At 41.9% G+C, this 18,809-nt stretch overlaps 2 protein-coding genes across 8 annotated transcripts in view; one reads left to right on the top strand and one right to left on the bottom strand.

The window, feature by feature from the left end:
* NUP153 (nucleoporin 153) overlaps positions 1-8,264 on the top strand; it is a 45,169-nt gene extending 36,905 nt beyond the window's left edge. For all 7 annotated transcript variants that reach the window (XM_065052367.1, XM_065052366.1, XM_065052364.1 and 4 more), the window contains exons 18-22: positions 166-1,005; positions 2,899-3,261; positions 4,980-5,252; positions 6,546-6,690; positions 7,157-8,264. In XM_065052367.1, coding sequence (XP_064908439.1) covers positions 166-1,005; positions 2,899-3,261; positions 4,980-5,252; positions 6,546-6,690; positions 7,157-7,241 — 1,706 coding nt within the window. In that variant the 3' untranslated portion in view covers positions 7,242-8,264. The remainder of the gene's footprint in view (positions 1-165; positions 1,006-2,898; positions 3,262-4,979; positions 5,253-6,545; positions 6,691-7,156) is intronic.
* Positions 8,265-9,622: 1,358 nt separating this feature from the next.
* On the bottom strand, positions 9,623-18,523 carry FAM8A1 (family with sequence similarity 8 member A1). Its single transcript, XM_065052381.1, has 5 exons — positions 17,884-18,523; positions 14,251-14,371; positions 11,860-11,983; positions 11,494-11,633; positions 9,623-11,173 (listed from the first exon to the last, which is right to left on the bottom strand). Exons 1-5 carry the CDS (start codon positions 18,473-18,475, stop codon positions 11,029-11,031), a joined length of 1,122 nt encoding a protein of 373 aa, XP_064908453.1. The 5' UTR covers positions 18,476-18,523; the 3' UTR covers positions 9,623-11,028.
* Between the last annotated feature and the right edge of the window lie 286 nt (positions 18,524-18,809).

Below are 18,809 nucleotides of genomic sequence, written 5' to 3'. Positions count from 1 at the left end.
TAGAGAGGGAGTGTAGAATCTTCTTATTTGGTTGGTTGGTTTTTTTGTTTGTTTTAAACAGTTTTGACTGTGAGAAGCTCAGGACTAGAATCCCAGCCGTGTAGCTAAAGCCTGCATGTATTACATCATATAGTACAAACTTAACATTATTACTTATTTCTGCAGGTTTTGGTACTGCTGCTGTGTCCACTAATGCCACCATGCCAACCTTTGCATTTGGTGTCCAGTCATCCTCCTCTGAATCTTCTCATACATTAGGTAGCACAGGAAATTTTAAATTTGAAAATCACGGGAGCTTCAAGTTCGGCATTGCATCTGAATCTGCATCCTCCAACACTGGGGGATTTAAGTTTCCTACTAGTTCAGCGGACTTCAAATTTGGAGTTTCTTCCTCAGACTCTAAATCAGAAGACAGTAAAAAAGAAGGTAAAAGTAACAGTTTTACCTTTGGACTTCCATCTACAAGCAGTCAGGCTCCTTCAACATTTCAGTTTGGGACAGCGAGCCTGGGACAGCAGGAAAAGAAAGAGGAACCAGTTTTAGGAAGCTTTGGTTTTGGCACGAGTTCTACTTCTTCTTCCATAGCTATCAATGAGAATAAAACCGGAGTCGGTGGCTTCACTTTCGGAACTGTGGCAGAAAAGGAGGTAGCATCACCTGCTCTTGTGTTTAAGAAGTCAGATGAAAAAAAGGATGAAACCCTTTCAACAAAGGCAGGCTTCTCTTTTGGCATTGTGGAGGCTGCACCTGCCTCACAGTTTGTTTTGGGAAGGACAGAAGAGAAGCAGGACTCTGTCACTTCTGCTGCTCCATTAGCATTTAGAAAGAAAGCCGACAATGAAGAGCTAAAGGCACAACCGATCTTCTCAGCTGGGATGGCTGAGCATACCAAAGAGGAGAGCACAGCAAAACCTATTTTCAATTTTAGTTTCGCTAAACCATCGGAGAAGGAAAGTGAGCAGGCAAAGCCGACCTTTGCATTTGGGGCACAAACCAGTAATTCAGGTAAATGAAACATCTTTCATCTTCGCTTGTCAGCTCGTGCCCATCAAATAATACTTTTGAAGCCACATTGGACAAATTCTTGGGATTTGATCTATTCCTGCATTAGAGCTTTAGAAAAGGTTTAATTGCTGCCTGCAGCCTGTCTTCGGTTTTGATTGTTGGTGTGTAGACAGTATGTACCAAGTCCTTTTTACCTCTGGGGAGATTTAGGTTGTATATTATTAATAAGAAAAGGTTCTTCCCCCAGAGGGTGGTGGAGCACTGGAACAGGCTCCCCAGGGAGGTGTCACGGCCCCAAGCCTGACAGTGTTCAAGAAGAGAGTGGACAAGCCCTCAGACACATGGTGTGACCTGTGGGGTTGTCCTGTGCAGGGACAGGAGTTGGACTTGATGATCCTTGTGGGTCCCTTCCAACTCAGGACATTCGATGATTTCAGTGAGTTTTAACACTAGGTTTATACAAGAAAACTGCCACACCTTAAGGAACCTGTATCGCTTCTTGTATGAGTGCAGAAGTTGTATTGTCTCGGTGGTAGCAGCACAGCTGTAGTAAGGAGCGGTATAGAGTCCTCACACTGGCGCTGTTTTCCACAGTGAAAGTGGACGAGAGAGGGACTGTCTTATTCCCATGTACTTGCAGCTGTGCTGCAGGGTGGCCCACTGTTTCTCCACTGCTACAAAGGGATAAAAATCACTTCACAGATATTACACAGTTCTGTATTCCTTTAATTTCTTGAAACTCTGGAGTTCTTCTGTGGTGATCACTGTGTGGAAAAATTGTAGCTGTTGAATTCCATTTGTATGACATAGCAACTGTGGTTTAGAGAACGGAATTAGTTCCTAACTTCTGAAGTGATATGGAAAAGGACAGCAGTAATTAACCCTGAATAAAAGCAATACATAGGTTTATACTGGGTTTAATCAGTATTCTTAGGTTGAACTGCTACAGAACAGGCAGGTTTTTGGAGGATTGTGGGCTTTGGGGAGGGGAGGTGGGTGGGTGGGTGGATGGATAGGGGGTGTTGAGGTTGGGTTTGTTTTGTTTTTACCTGCCAGGTAAAGCTCTGGAGTTTGGTTGAGTAACGGAAATTTGATGAAGCACCTTGTGCAAAAAGGAAATGTTAACAAGTGTTCTGAAGAATGGTATAGTCCCTTAAAAATTGCATAGATGAAAAGGGGTCATAACTGCTGGAAAAAAGATAGTAGGACATTTGAAAAAAGATCACAAATCAATAATGAGAATTAGACCAGCAGCTTGGGGAAAGCTGAAGAACGACTTTACAGACAGCTCTATTCTAAGCTTGTAAAACTGCACTCGTTACTTTATAAAAATGGTCTTAATGGAGCATTGTTCTCTGCTCCTAAAAGCGGGTCTTGCAGGTGCTTAAAGTACATACAATGATCTCAGGCTTGGAAGAGTTAGGAGGATGGTAAGCTTTGCGTGAGTTAAAGCTGTATGCACAGGGCTGTATTTTTGAACAACCTACAAATGCACCTCTATTGCTGTGTTTTTCAGTACTGCCGTTGAGCAAAGCCATAAAACTTAGAGGTGATTGAAGTTGTTCTAAGAACATCTGAAACATTTTTGTTCAAAGTTCAGAAGTACCGGTTAAGACTGGTTCAGGAAATGACAGCCAATGCTTAGTGCTTATAAGCACTGAGGCCTAAATAGACTGCAATGGTGTCCTCGTTCTTCACAATTCTTCCATTCCTTTAATTGTAGATGGCAGCAATCAGCACAGTGAATCTGGATCTTACATAAGTGACAGTAGCTGGCATAGTAGCAGAGGTGTCATTCAGGACTGCTCTTTGGATGGTGATTGAAACAGGAGTCTACTTGCTGTGCTTTGTTTGGCATTTCTGTTGTGGTTGATGTACCGCTCTTCCTTTCAGATCAAGGAGTAGCAAAGCCATCCTTCAGCTTCTTGAGCTCAAGTTCCTCCAGCACGGTCGTACCCACCACTTCAGCCAACAGCAGCGGTGTGTTTGGCAGCGCCATCTCTTCCTCAAATCCTCAGCCTGTTCCCGCTCCCTTCGTGTTTGGACAACCCAGCAACACTGTGAGCAGCTCTGTTTTTGGCAATTCTGCAGACTCTGCAGCATCCCAGTCATTTGGCTTCTCTCAAGAAAACAAACCAGCAACAACATCTTCCAGCACCGGCACAGGGTCATTTCTCTTTGGTTTGGGAGCCAGCAGTACCAATACAGCAAATTCAGGCTTTAACTTTGGAGCCACAACCACATCAAGTTCAACAGGTACATTTTAAATAGATGCTCTTCTCATTTTTGCCATTACATAGTGGATCATACTGTTTCATGAATATTTTACTTTGGAGAATGTGTAAGCCAAATGCATGGAAGTAGAGAAAAATATTGAGTATTTATATCCAACAGTATGAATTTGGGCTCAGTTTTTCATAGTCTGGGAAATACAGTGTAGCTATGAACGGGCAGCAGTGTTGTTTTATGCAAAAGACAACCCTTTACTGGATTTCAGTTCAAATAGGAACTTTTCCTTATAAGAATGATAGTTCCTCTCCTCACTGTCCATCCAGTGCCTACAGTTTGAAGTCAATGAATTACAACTTTCTTGCCTTTTCTCTCCCATACCTAAAACTTCCAAGTGTTGTAAATAATGTCAAGATTTGCAAAATCCTTCCTTAACAAGCATATAGGAAGACAGTACCTTACATGCAATTGCTGCTGCTTTAGGATTGGTTTCTAATAAGCATTATGGCCAGTGTTTGTTAATTTTCTAGCAGTTTCAAGAAGGCAGAGATAAGAATCTAAAGTTTCCTCACATTTTATGTTTGCTACCCCACTGCATGAATTTAGCAGTACAACAAGACTAAATCTGCCAAAACATCTGTTTCCCCTGCTAGCCTCACAGTATGTTGGAAATAAAATTGAACCAGTGAGGAAGAGACTTCATCTAGTTTGATGTGATCGCTTAGCCTTGTCATTCACAGAAATTAAATTTGCACACTTTTTTTTGTGTATCAGAGAGAGAAAACAGTCCTGAATTACAACCACCAACAGATCAGTTTAACCTTCCAAATCAGTAATTTTCAGTGTCGTTTCGTTAGTAGGCGACGCCATATTTCAAACATCTTCTCAAAAGGATTTCTTTTTTTTAATGCAGAAGTCTGGATTAACTTTTACCAGTTATCTGTACTGTTCTTGTAAAGAAAAGCAGTCAGCCATTCCAAGTTACGGTGCAATGGAGGGTATTTTCTGTTGCATGAAGACGGCTTAAATTGCATTAATACTGCTGTTTAAAATGTCCCCTTTTGCGCAGCACATCTACTGTGTATGTCCAGAGTCACTGTTCAGTCACGTATTTTTGTTTCACTATTTCTGCTGGCTGTGCAGAACCGAAGCAGCTAAACAAACAGGCTGGTTGTTTGTTGATGTTACACAGAGAAATAACTCTGCTAAACAGAGTTTTTCAGTACAGAGAGATCACTGCAAGCATGATTAGGCCTCCAGAAGTTGATAATGGTAAACACTTGGGCAGAGAGGGGTGCAGTTGGTGACAAGGAGGATTCCTCCTAGTAAATCAGGAGCTGTATTTTGCATGTTTGAAAAATACAATTTGAATGAATATTCTGTGCATGATATAAACAGATTTTAGTAAATACAAATTAAAATGTGTTATTCGTGGAAATCTGTTTCTAGAACATTAATGTTAACATATGAGTCTAGGCAACTGATGTATCTGATATTTAATTTTGTCTGACTCTCATAAACTTGGCGTTTCTTGTGTTACTTACAAGAAAAGGTGCAATTCCTATTGTGGTTGGTATAGTATTTGCTTTATATAATCACACAATTAGTTTGAAATAAACATGAGAGTATTCGGCTACCAGACTTGGGAAATATGAGTGTTTAGAGCCTTTGTTTCTGGATTCATCCTGGGGGGGATGGGGAGGGGAAATCCTGCATATCTTGACATTTCTCTTCTGTTCCCCAAGGGTCATCCTCTTCGTTTCTGTTTGGCTCTGGGCCTTCAGCACCGGCTGCCGGCCCGGCATTTGGCACCAGTCAGGCACCAGCATTTGGCCAGAGCCAAGGGTCCAGCCAGCCGAGCGCTCCAAGTTTTGGATCACTGTCGACGCCGTTGTTTTCAGCTGGTGCTCAGCCTGCTCTTCCTGCCTTCGGCTCGGTGACAAGCAGCACTCAGCCCTCACTGTTTGGACAGCAAGCGACCCAACAGCCGGGTTTTGGCTCCGGTGCCCCCAGCGCTGGTGAGTGCCAACCAGCCTCTTCCCTTTTGGTCTCACAGATTATATTTTTGTTTGACTTCTTCATGAAGTGCACCTTCAGTTACATGGAGAAAGAAGACCTTCTGCCTTGCATACATATTTAAGAATTACCCTCCATAAAAATAATGGCTGCGGGGTTAAATTATTCATGTCTCACTCCTGACTGTGGAGGATGTGGCAGAGGTCTGCCAGCCTCACAGTAAGCCTCCTCCACAAGAGGCTTGCCACACACCAAGGTTGCAACCCTACCACTAAATCCTGGGGTTTGTTTTCTTGAGAGATCTAGAGATGAAGTGTTGAAACCCATGGAGTATTCACTGGTAAGACTGTACACACTAGAATGGGAGAAGCACTGAAAAATGCTTATTTTTGGATTTGTTAGAGTAGTTCTTAGTTATCCGACTTCATTAACAGGCATTAGTAATTTATTTGGATTGGGGGCTTTGCTGTGTAAGAATGTGGTCAGAATTCTTTTTAAGCATTTATGGGTTTAAGGCTTAAGTAAAGTTCTTTTTACTAATGAGTACTGGGGGAAGGGAGAGCAGGGAAGGATCCTTATTATTTAAGCATAAGAAAGACCTGTTCCACACTAGTAATTATTAAAAAAGAAACACACTGCCAGAACGTACATAATTTGATACCGTCACATCAAATACCTAAAGGGAGAGGTGTCCTCTTTGTCTTAGAAGTTTAAACTCCAAAAGTTTAGCCTCCATTAAAAGTACACAATATTTTTGTACCAATCAGTAGATTAGTTGGCACACCACGTTACTCAGTGTTGCACTAATCAGGCAGCAGTTAAAAGATAAAAATCTCCCTGTGTTGTCTGTGTTGCTTATCCGTTACTATGATGATAGGGTTTATTTTTTTTATTTAAGATGAGGTGCTGTGTTAGCACATTAAATGAAGTCAAGTCCCCAGGTCAACTGAGTGAACACAAGAAAGTTTACTTAAATACAAATCTACATGATTCAGTACTATAATTTAAGACTTCACTGATAAACTTAATGGTGGTACAGAAGTTAGCGAACAATTCGTTATCAGCGTGCCAGCAGTATTACACTAAGAATCCCTTTATGATTCTCTACTGAAGTGAATTTTTCTGTGTACTGTTCCTGTTGTAATGTTGCACTTGCGGTGCCAACTTTGTTGTCTTGAGTGACCTGTGAAAAAAATTCATTCAAGACAATGGGAAGAACATGAGGATTTTGCTGGAAAGGATGACATCACATTTCAGCTTTCTTAATCCCTTTTGCTTCCACCCCATCTTCCCAGGTTCTGTATTCCAGTTTGGAAGTAACTTTCCAAATAACCCTGGAGTATTTACTTTTGGTGCAAGTCTTCCTGCACCTGCAGCACCGGCACAGCCTTCTGGCTCTTCAGGATTTCCGTTCAGCCAGCCTCCAGGATTTACAGTGGGGTAAGAGACTGTATCAGAATTTCACTTGAGCTTCGGGTGGTATCAGTGGACGGTGTTCAGCCTCTGCTGCTGTTACATCATGAGGTGTTCAGATGAACCTTGGAGTTTGACGCTAAATTTGGCGTCCTTCCGTGTATTAACCTGACTGGCTAACTAAGCAGCGGTATCTGGAAAGGAGCCTAGTTGTCAGAAATACCACACATCAACGGATGTGAAATGGTCTTGTTCTCGAAAGATAAAATCCATATCTAGCCATTATACTGCTGCTTCCCTTCTGAATAAGAGAGATTTAATTCTTTTGGTTTCTGGAACTCTCTTCCTCCTGTTCATCATATGCCCTTTGTTGCCAGCTGGTAACTAGTGAGACAAGACTATGAAACGGTTGTTCTGGAGTATCTGCTCAGTGCTGCTACTGAATTTTCAGCTACACTGTCCTAAACTCTGAACTACTAATTTCTTTTGATAGGACTAATGGGAAAAATGTTTTCTCTGCCTCTGGATCTTCGGTTTCTGGTCGGAAGATAAAGACTGCAGTTAGACGTAGAAAATAACCGCCTGATTGGTAAAGCAACTTTCGAAGCAGCTGCTACCCTGCATTGTTCAGTTGTCGGGATCGTACCTCATGCTGGGTTAGCTCAAGTCAGATCTGCCTAAAGGAATATAAAACTCTGCTGCCCTTTCCTTCCCTGCCCTCTCCCCAGTTAGGTTTTTTTTTGGTAATGAATAACGTTGGCAACAGGGCCGTTCTCAAGCAAAACTATTTTAGAACTCCAGCAAGTTCCTCCTCTCACTGACTCGGCATGGTCTGGCTGTAGCCATGAGTAGAGCCTGCGCAGTGAATGGCTTGTACAATACCTCTTCATCGGCACCACTATGTGCACTCATCTGCGTTTACTGACGCCTCGAAATTGTAATTATATCAGCGAGGGATGCTGTATAGAGTAGAGAATGTTGATACCGAATGATTTCTATGCTGAGTTTGTGCTGGTGTATGTGTGAAGTGAGTGAGTTTGGGTGTATCGTGCACTAAAATTTTCTGATAGAGGAAGACTGATTTAAGGATGATCCATGCTAAGGACTTGTTAGATCTGTAGTTCTTCATTTAATAATTATACGCTATTTCTATATTTTCATTCTTACAGCCCTTTATCACCTGTCTCGCCTTTGTTATTTTATTATGAAACATGTGTAAATACAATTTTGTTTCTCTGTACTTTTGGCATAACAAATCTGTGAAATTGAAATTTTAATTTTGTGTGTTACGGCCATTTTTGTTTAGTATCGTCTCAGATTTTATGTAAATCCCATTATTCAAAGTTGCCTAAATCCATTTAGAAAATCTTTAAAATTGGGAATTCTTAAAGTAAGTTTATTGGCTTTTCTGATCCATTTTTGTTTGGACCAAAAACCAGTATTGTACAAAGTATTAAGTATATATTTTTATATTTACTGAAATGGACTGTGGTGACTTTGGATAATAAGGAAAAGTTTAATATTAAAGCCATGTTTATTACAGTATAATTAACATGTTAAACCATGGGATAAATGCCATCAATAAAAACTATGACATATGATTTGGCTTTTTAAATTCTCCGTGAAGGGTGCGACCATATAAGATGATCCACTGAACCTGAGCAATGTCATGTGCTTTCTCCAACCTCTGCTTTTTGCCAGTGACACGGATGCTGATTTTAGAGGATCTTAAATTAGTTAGAGGTTCCTTGTTAGGAAGGGGAGTTTTACTGTAGACTTAAGCTTGGAGCCGTCTCACTGTGTCAACTGTTTGGCTGCAGCTGATTTTTGTAGAGGTATTTTAAAAAAGCAAAACAAAACACACCACCCTACAAACAAATGAGTGATTGGGGGATTTTTCCACTTCCGTTCCAGTTAGAGGAGCTGCGTAGAGAACAGACATCATTCTAGTAAAATGAGAGGAAGTGCTTTTTGTTTGGCTGGAGACCGCATCTTAACTTTTGCTTAGCCACAGCATTCAGTTTATGTTTGAGATCTGTGCTTGCTACCGCTAGAACTGAAAGACGTGCACAACTGCATAAGCTTTGTCTTCAGAGGTGTTGCCAGGGTATTTTGCTCACACTGCTGCCCTTCGCCCCAGTGCTGCTTGGCCCTTGTACACCTACACGTGCCAGTATTATGAAATGAGATCCTTTTTTTCACCACAAATTAGACTTGACAGGAGGACAAAGGCCAACTTCTGGTTTTGTGATTAGAGCTCTACATGTGAAAACTTCCACTATTTCCATAAATACAACACACTCAGCAACTAGACTTTAAAACAACACATGGAAACTCCTATTCAGGCACATCCTGCCACTCCAGCTGTGGAAAGATTATACACAATAGTGATTTCCAGATGTCTAAATCTGAAAAGTGCCACAAATTTCACTTTTTTTCCCCATAGCTCTATCACCTGCCAAACAACTCATCCTACAAAAAAAAAAAAAAAGTGCATTTTTAATGCAATTTGCATAAAACTAAACCCTAGCATTTACAGCAGCATAATATATACATATTTCCATGAATGTGTTCTCTGTTCCTGAATTATACTTTTTTTTTTTTTAACCTGCTGTATAAGGGGTAGTGTTTTTCTACAGGCTAAGAAATACTTTCCCTTATCTGAAGTGGGAGCAAAGTTTCAGTCAAGGCTGTTGCTTTTTCCCTTCCTCCCCCTATCTTGTATCCTAGTTTCTAGATCACTCCTAGAATAACTAGAACAAAAGTTTTTGAATTCATACTGAAATTGTAAATAGGGAAGACCCACCCTAGAAGTGACTTGAGTGAGTTCTGGCAGCTTTAGCTTCTGACAGGCTGAGTGCCCTGCCTAACTTTTACTCCAACGCTTAAGTCAACAGTGTAATTATTTGAAAGAACATTTCAGCAAAGTTCTGGTTCAGCTAAGCAGCTTCACTCCAGCTTCACTCAAAAGGCTGCTTTATTCAGGCCTGCTTATCATCAGTTATAGCTTAGACATTTTTATTTCAGTGATGCATGTCAGTAACATGGTACATTTAAGATGCCAAAGAGTAAATTATTAGTGTAAAACAACAGTAACCCTCAAAATGATGAGGTATTTTGACAGATACACTTTCGACTTCTAAAAAAATCAGCCAAACCCTTGTCCAAAACTGAATGTAGGGTAAGAATTTCAGCCACTGACTGGCAAGTTACACCCAAGGGAGGAACAGAGGAAAACTAGGCCCTGGAAGAATTCTAAACTCAAATTTTAATACAACATTCCCATTACTGTTTATATTCCTTTCTCAAGATACTAACAACATGAGAATAAACATATTATTATCAAAGCTATGTAGTCATGCAAAATATTAAGCTTCTTTATTCAGTATTTAAGTTATTCTGAATATACAAACAATTAGCCAGAATTATAAAGTGAAAATAACCAGTATTTGTACTTTTGTAGATTTACACCCAGAACACAGTTTGTGTTTTCTGCATGCTCCTGAAACACAGTCAGTTGTTTTGCTTGGTATCATATGCAAGAAACAAACAAGTGCTTTCACCCCAAAGAGATGCAAAAGAGTTACCTTTCATTAGCATGATCTGTACTGTTCACAGCTCCAAAATTATTTACACACACTAATTCACTAACACTGCATTGTAACACACCCTTCCCAGAGAAAAAGCAGCTATTATTTCACCCCTTTTTTATTAGCTTTGATATGTGAAATAAGTGATAATGCTTGAGACAATCATGCAAAAACCTCTTCACATTAATGTTCTGATAAAATACTTAAAGAGGTGAGGGAATATGATCTGTGAAGCAATAATAAGGGACATGATAAACACTGCTCAGTTCTTCTAACACACATGGCAATTAACATCATTTGCCTTACTTTCTAATACTGCAGTTCTCTTCTCCTCAGAGTTTATCAAATGACTTGGGCAACTGCTTGGAAAACAACTTGATTTTCTAGTTACCTGCCAACATCCAAAACTGTAGGAACGACATTCCTTTTTAGGTGAAGTATTTCTAGGTATCTGCTTTCCACAGACTGATGAACGAAACAGCTCCTTTCTGCAGTTCATACAGTCACTTTCCTTCTCATCAGTCGGAGGTTAATACTTCCAGATGCAATACGTATTGTTTCTCACAGACTTCTTTGTCATTCATGAAAACTCAAATACTTCGAAGGTAGCTGCTGGCATCATCCTGGAGCAGAACATCAGCTTCTGAACCAGTTCCCATTTCATTTGGGTAAAAGATTCTGATAGACACCTCAATTTCAGTTTTGGGGTAGTTCTTTGTTCACTGGGGGGGGAAGGGGATGTTAAAAACCAGTCTGGAAATCTCATCTTTTGGTATCATCTCACTCCATTTCTTCTTACCACAATAGTTCCTGCTACAATATCATAGGCTGTTCTGTTATGCTGGAAAAACAGCAGTGTAATGAATGCAGGAAAAAATGAAGCAATAGAAAAATTCTTGATCAAAGCTCGTATTGTGGACCTGAAAAGAGAGTAAAACATTCAGTGCCTTATTTTCACCTTTCTGCTTCTATCAGTAGGTAGCTGTACTTTCAAGTTTAGTGCCTCAGTTTTGCACAGCACAGAAATCGATCTCCAGAGTTCACAGATTATTTAACCTGAAAAATACTCACAGGATTGAATAACTGCTGTTTTTTTTCTTAGATCACAGAATCTAACAACAGCTCTTGCAATCCAATTATTGCAAAGGCCAATAACAAAGAAATTGTGTATTTCCTTCCAAACCACATGCTTTCCACACTACTAACCTGCAAGCAATGTGACTGATCTAAGAGAACTTACGTTGTCATACTGACATTAGAGGATGGAATGACTAACACACGGCTGGGTGCAATTAGCACAGATGTATCACACGTCACAACTCGCAGTCCAAGCAAGAACTTCCCTGGGGTTGCTCCACCTGCTCCCCAAATACAGATTATCTGTAAAAGAAAAGTTATTTCAATTTCACACACCACCGTGTTTTCGACTGGTCTAGCAAACCTGGTTTTCCGCAAAGCTATGTGAATGTCATAAGCTTCAACATAATCCAAAATACTATATAAATAGGATTTACTTTACAGGCCAATGGTGATAGATTTTTTTTTAAACATTTATTCAACAACTGACAACTATCAATTGCAGATGTTAATGTTTATGAGTAGGTACCTCATAGAAGCAGACTAATAACCTGTAGATGAGAGCTACTATCATCATTTTCTGCAAATCTTCCATGGACGTATCTTCATCTATTTCTTCTATGATGTAATGCATGGCAAATTTAGAGATGTCCCTGTACAAAATAAGATTGAACTTTAGAACCATCGTTCTCCCAATACCAATGTAACCCCTTCAATACTAGAATTCACTCCTTCAGTTCTGCTACTAGTAAAAGAACAAAAGCTTCTTGGCTACTCTGACACTAAATAAGCCATTAAAATTCAGAACACTGGATTTCCTTCTGAGTTGCTGCCTAGTTTGTTTTGTCTTTTTCACCAAGAAACAAAAGATTCTTTATTACCCCTTTCGCACAATGGTGTCCCTGGGCAGTGAGCTGCAGAAGCATTCTGAAAATTCTCACACTTCTTGAAAGATCAACAAGAGATTCTGCATGTGACCACCTAACTGTATAAATGGAAGGCATCCAAGTCTCTTCCTTACAGGAACTCTCAAGGAGAAGGTGGCACTGCTCTCCATAAATGCAAGGGAGAAGTTGCAAGTGTCGCAACTCAGCCTCCCTTTGCATGACCAGGGCTCCTTTTTCTCAGTACTCTTAACTGCTCACCACACTCTTCTAGAGGCAGATGTCCTGGCACGCAGGAAGAAATTTTTAACTTGAAACAATTGAAACCTTCAGCTGTTTGGCTTAATAAAGTTAGCAAAGCATCAGTTTGGGGTCAAATGAGTATTTCCACAAGATAAACTACAGATTTAACATTCTCATCTGATAGCTGGAATGGGCATACCTGCAACATGAATTTAGGCAATGACCTTTCACTCACCTCTTAAGCAGTAATTACTACTCACAGAAATGTGCAGTCTAACCTCAAAACAGTCCATCTATATTTGTACTACTTGCCTTTCTCTTTATTCAGACTTCAAGAACAAAATATATTAGAAATTAAGGAAAAAAAAAAAAAAGTGTAGCACAACCTATATTTCCCTTCAATACAACCTTGGCCTGAAGTCTCTATCTTGAGCTTGTGAGGATGTTTGTTTTTCATGACAACTCCTGAGCCCAGCCCCAAGGACAACACACCTCATGAGCAAAAAAACCCCAGAATGTTTCTCTGAAGCAACTTGTAAGCAACTTATTTGCTCTTACAAAAGTAGTAATATTGAATATACTGTAAATGGATTGAAAAAAAATTCCCTATCACCTTCACTGCTTTAGAGAAGCAGTATACACATAGTTCTTCCCCACCGTTCCAGTACTTCATTTTTATTATTCTCAGCCTACTAAAACCAAGATGGGAATACAAGCTGTCAGGTGACAGTTGGAGGTTTTGGCGACTAAACAGAACTGAGAGTTTGGCATTTCAACTGAATGCTTATCTGAACAAAAAACACTGATCATTTACATCAACATATTTATTGTTTTGGATTTGACCCTCTTCCACACACCTTCCAAGCAGCAGTTTAAGGTGTCTGAAAGATGTTATCTGTACAGTATCAATTTACAGTCAGTCAACATTTGGAAGGTTCTTTGGCAGAAAACTCGGATTCTGAAATGTGTTTTTACAGTAACAGAATTACTGACTGTACCAAGTTCTTATCTGCTAATCAGAACAACATATTTGATTATACCAACCCAAAGCAGAAAAGCTACATGAGCTACAGAATAAAATACCTGCAGTTAAAGAAGCATATTAAAAAAACCCAGTCTTTGAGGTAAACGATCACATCTGAAAGATTCTTCATTTCACATTTTACACTCAATCTGGTGTAGAGCTGATACACATGATGCTTGATTGTACTTTTTAAGAAACCTAACTTATGTCCAGTAAAGACTGCAGTATGGTAGCATCCTAGCAATCTAGCTGTATTTTAAAAGTACATACATATCTGACATGCAGAAGCTGAAGTAATTTTTTGTTGTTAGTGTTGCTTTGGTCACAAATCAAAAACACAGCACCACAGGAGATGCTATGAAGAAAATAACTCCATCCCAGCCAGACCTAGTACATTTTTAAAGGCTGTTTAAAAAAAAAAAACAATCAATCAATCATTCAATGCTTTTTCTTTGAATTTTTTAGAGGACTTCAAAAAAAATCTTGCAATTGCCTCGCAAAAATAGACTGCAAGTCTAATCTGTTCTTAGTAGGGAGTTTGTGAGCCTACAAAGACACCTGTACAAATTTGTTGTTTCCATCAGCTGACCCAAAATCAGAAAGTGTTTAAAAGGAGCTTAACCCAGGGGTGCTTTTTCCTCCACTTTTGACTGTTACCAAGTGCCACCATATGCGTAAGCATACCATACATATATACACATCACAACACTTCAAAGAGCATGAAGAGCTTAAAGCTGTACATAATAAAGCTTTAAACTGTTCAACTTACTTTATTCCACTGAGGTGCATAATACTTAAAACAATGGTTGCCTTTATAAAGAAGAGAATAAAAAAATCCACCATCTCTGCTATGAACCTGTGTGCCAGCGAAGGGATAATGAACTCCCGACCTGCAACAGAAAGAGTTGACATTACTCAGATTTTACTGCACTTACACAAAGTTAACACTATCACCTAAAGAACATTTCACATTAACCTCACTGCAAGAACATTATCAAGATCTTGATCTCAGCTCACATCATCTTTGAGAAAACTTCTAAAAGTGTACAAACAGAAAATAATCTGAATTATTTACATTTACAACCTTCTTCAATTAAATGAAACTCTTTCAGAACTCTGAGTCCCTTCACAATTAGGGTCACAGGCAAAATCCCACCCCACTAAAGAACCAAAGTACACTGAAAATGCATCAATGTTTATGTTCTTTCATTTAGAATAGCTTTCACAGAGACAGATTTCAGTAAATCTGAGAGTTCAGAGAAAGGAAAATTAGATCTTACATCTAGCATAACTTTCTATTGCTCAGCAGAAAGGCTTCTGTATGCACCAAGTACCAGCTCTCTAAAAGTAAAACACAGCCTATTTTGCCTCAAATCAAACTCAGAAACAGGAATGAATGAAAATACTAGTCATACCTAACATCAATATTCCTACAGACATCTTATTATAATGATGCGCAGATGCTGCCCTACCACAAACCAGAAAAATCTAACACATTTCTCCTATTTAATTGGCCAAGTGCAAATGGGGGCAAAATAAGCAGTCACAGTTACAAGGTAACGCTAACTCAGATTGATTAAAGCAATGAAAATACTAAAGAGTATCTTAGAAGGTTTCCAAGGAATAGTCTTACAAAGTAATTTTCATCTGAACCCATCTACCCCTCTGTATTTCCCAAATACGACTACTCATATCAAACTAGCAAGGACTCACATCAAAATTTCATTTAAAAATACCCAAGTGCTACTACATGTAACTTGTGGAAAGTAGTGACTGTGTTTGTGAAGTGTTCCTCAGATCACGAACCCCTATGCACAGGGAAAGGGGGAAAGGAAAGAAAAGAAAATAGTTCCTCTCTCTAATCTCAAAAAACATCATCAAATTTCACTCAGAATAAGCCTCCACAGTTCAACCGCTGAGACCAATAATGCCACTAGCCTCACAAGTTACACAAGTGAAGCTGAAAGCCCACAGCACTTGGGTGCTTTTTAAATGGGTTAAGTATAATCAAGCAGTGATTAGGCAAGAGCAAGTTCTTATTTAATATACGTCAGTTTGTAGATCTTTCTTTCATACCTGTTTCACTGATAACTCTGCATTGATACTATCGAGTAGCATCACTGTTACATAAATAATACCAAACTGGATTAAATTCTCATTGTCAAAGTATTTCCAAGTTGGCAACTAAATTCTAACTAAAGACTCTTCAACTAAGGCAGAAGGGAGCATAGCCAGTTTCCCCAGTCCTGACTTGAGCATACAGCACCAGATGAAACCATTCATTTGCTCTTTTTAAAGGAACACATTCACTGAAGTTAGTGGCCCAGTTTCATTTGAATATACTAGACTCAACAACTGAATAAGGAAGAAGCTAAATGGGGCTAAGAAAATAAGTATTAAAACTACCTTAAACTCCGTTACATCAACAACCCTTGGTAAGCCTTAGACTGGCAGAGTTCCATTGCAGTGATCTGAGATGTTCCTTGTATCAGAAATCCATTATTTTGCCAGGAGCTACTATGTGTGCAGCAGGGACAGCCAAATGCAACACACATCCATCTCAGCTCAAAGTCTAGGCATTAAAGTAGCAGTAAAGATGGGTTCGCACCAGGCAGAGCAGGTGAGGCTTGAGCACACATTCTGTTCCACTGTTCCCAGCAGAAGAGCAGTAATCTCCTCCAGTGAGGCAAGGAGGGGCAAAAGGATGTTCTTAAATCATGATCACCTTCCACAAAAAGCCTGCTACTGCCCAGAGTGCTGTTAATTCTGGTGCTTTGACACCCACCTGCAGGCAGATTGAACTGGAAGAGGCAGTTACCCATTCCACTTTTTGACATCCCAGTTTAAAATCTGTCACATTAACGCAAGCTGTCACTTATTTCAGTTTAGGTAAACACACTGGGCTGTGAACTGCAGTGACGTAGGAACAGACACATGACCCGCCCTGCCAAGCCTGCTGTGTGGGCAATAATCTGCAGCAGAAAAGAAGGAGCCATAATTGCTTTAGTTACTCCACATACATCCATGTGCCATCTGGAGCCAAAGCACCAGTACGACAGTCTTCATTTGTAATTGTATCGTATCACTATATCACACTGAGTTCCCTTCAGAAGGCCTGGTGTTGCAGCAGTATTTAACATTCAGAAGAACTATGTTCAGCAGCACAAAATGCTATTCCTGCCCCGAATTACCTTTAACACAGGGTTTTAGTTCCTGAAGAACTAGGATTACAACAAACAAACAAACAAAAAAAACCCTAAGAATTTCAGTCTAGCCTTTGTACATATCCTCTTTTCCAATGACTGGCAATATCTGTTTAAAACCAATCCGTAACCCAGAATCAGGGCACAATTAAAGAAAACACTGCTTTGTGTTACAACCTTATTTAAAGAGCACGTGCTCAAAAACACAAGAAAGAAGCGAGTTCAGAAGCTAGATTCCCTTCAAAAGAAAGAAAAAGCAACTAAAAACATCCTCACCTCACACCCAGCCACCGAGCTTATAAATAACGTCACAGATCGGTAACGCTGTAGTCTGCCCTCCAGAAAGAAAGAAAGGAGATCTGGCTTTTCTCCGAAGTGCATCAGTGTTTTGCTCAACGGTTTTCTACCATTATCCAAGGTGCTACCTTCAGGGAATCTCAACTAGGTGCCCCTCAACCTGTCAAGAAACGTTTGTGCTCCAGGTTTTCTCTCTGATGTGATCAGAGCAAGACTGTCTTATCTCCAAACAAACATAAACAGAAGCACTGCTATGTACAGTATTCAATATTTGTAGCCCTAACAGACTTTTGTTTATTTCAGGTCCTGCCACCAGCTTGTTGAATGTAAGCACGTTTTTACTTCTCTACTTCTGTTTCATCAAATAAAATTATTTGAGCACAAAGAGTCCACTAAAACTGATAAAATGAGTTTATATTTCACCACTGAAACAGGCTACTTATAAAGCTAGATGTATTACAAGCCTGTCACCACAACACCAAGCCTCGCAAGGAAAAATAAAAAGTAAACTCCTTCACATCTACGAAAACACGCCACAAACACTAAACTTGTAAGAAGTACGTACAGGTCAATCCTCTCAAACCCGCTTACGGATTAGAATTATGGATTTAGAGACTGGTGTTTGGGCTGCCAGCTTCCACAAGGCACGGCTACACGCCCAGCTCTGCAGCCCACAAAGACGCAGCGACCCCCAACCTCGCAAACCCCTCCCCCAAACTTCCTTCTCCCAATAGCGTTGCCTAGAACGGAGCCGGAGGGGCCCGTCGAGGCCGAGGGGGGCAGCAGCGGGGGCGACGCCTCCGCTCCCCGCCCACCCCGCACGGCCGCCACCCGCCTCCCCATGGGTAACAAGGGCCAGGCCGGCCGCCCCCTTACATCAGTCCCCGCCCGCCCCCACTCACCTGCCGGCCGCCCCGTCTCCCTGGGGGCGCCGCTGCCGCTGGTCCCGGTGGCGCTGCCGGAGGCCGCCCTGGGCACGGAGGCCAATCTGCCCGCCGCTGCCGGCCAAGCCGGGGTGGGGACGGCTGCGGCGGCGCGGGGCCCCGGCCCGGCGGTGGCTGTGTGGGCCGGCGCCGGAGCGAAGAGGTAGAAGGGGCTGTAGTAGGCAGCAGCGGCGGCCGCTCCCGGCGGTGGGGAGACCGGTGGCGGCGGCGCGGGGACGCGAGGGGGGCCGGCGGCGCAGGGCGGCGCGGCGGAGGCGGCGGCGAGGAGGGCGGGCAGGCAGCCCTGCCAGCTGAGGTACCCGCAGTACGAGTCCCAGAGCCACTGGTGCACACGCCGCGCGTACTCCGCCGCGCTCAGCGGCTTCGCGCCGCCGCCCTCGCCCCCAGTGGCCGCCAGAGGGGAGCACGGCGCTGACGATGCAGCAGCAGCAGTGGCGGCGGCGGCGGCCTCCCCTTCGGCGACACCATTGCTTCTCTCGCTGTCGCCCTCCGCCATCGCTGCCGCCTCAGCGCTGGCCCGGCCCGCGCCGGGCTCCGCCGTCTCGTCCATCCCCTCTGACACTGATCGTCCGCGCTCAGCGCGCAGGCGCTGGGGTGGTGCCTCGCCTCTCCCACTTACCGCGGAGAAGTAGGGGGGGGAAGCAGAGGAAGTGGACAAACATGAGGCGGAGTCCTTGGGCACCTAGCCTGACGAGGAGCGTACCATCCTCCAGCAACCCCCTTTCTGCCGTTGCGCCGGAAAGGAACGAGGCTACCTCCCCTCACGCCTCCTCCTTCCCCCCCCCGTGAGATGGTATCGCCTGGCGCTGAGGCAGGACCGAGGTCTACCCGGGGCGGTTCCAAGCGCTCCCGAGGTAAAAACCCCCAGGGTGGAAAAGTGCAAC

Source organism: Columba livia, chromosome 2, assembly GCF_036013475.1.
Source record: "Columba livia isolate bColLiv1 breed racing homer chromosome 2, bColLiv1.pat.W.v2, whole genome shotgun sequence".
NCBI lineage: Eukaryota > Metazoa > Chordata > Aves > Columbiformes > Columbidae > Columba > Columba livia.
Note: the sequence above shows the minus strand (reverse complement) of the source record. Positions and strands in the feature narration are given on the sequence as shown.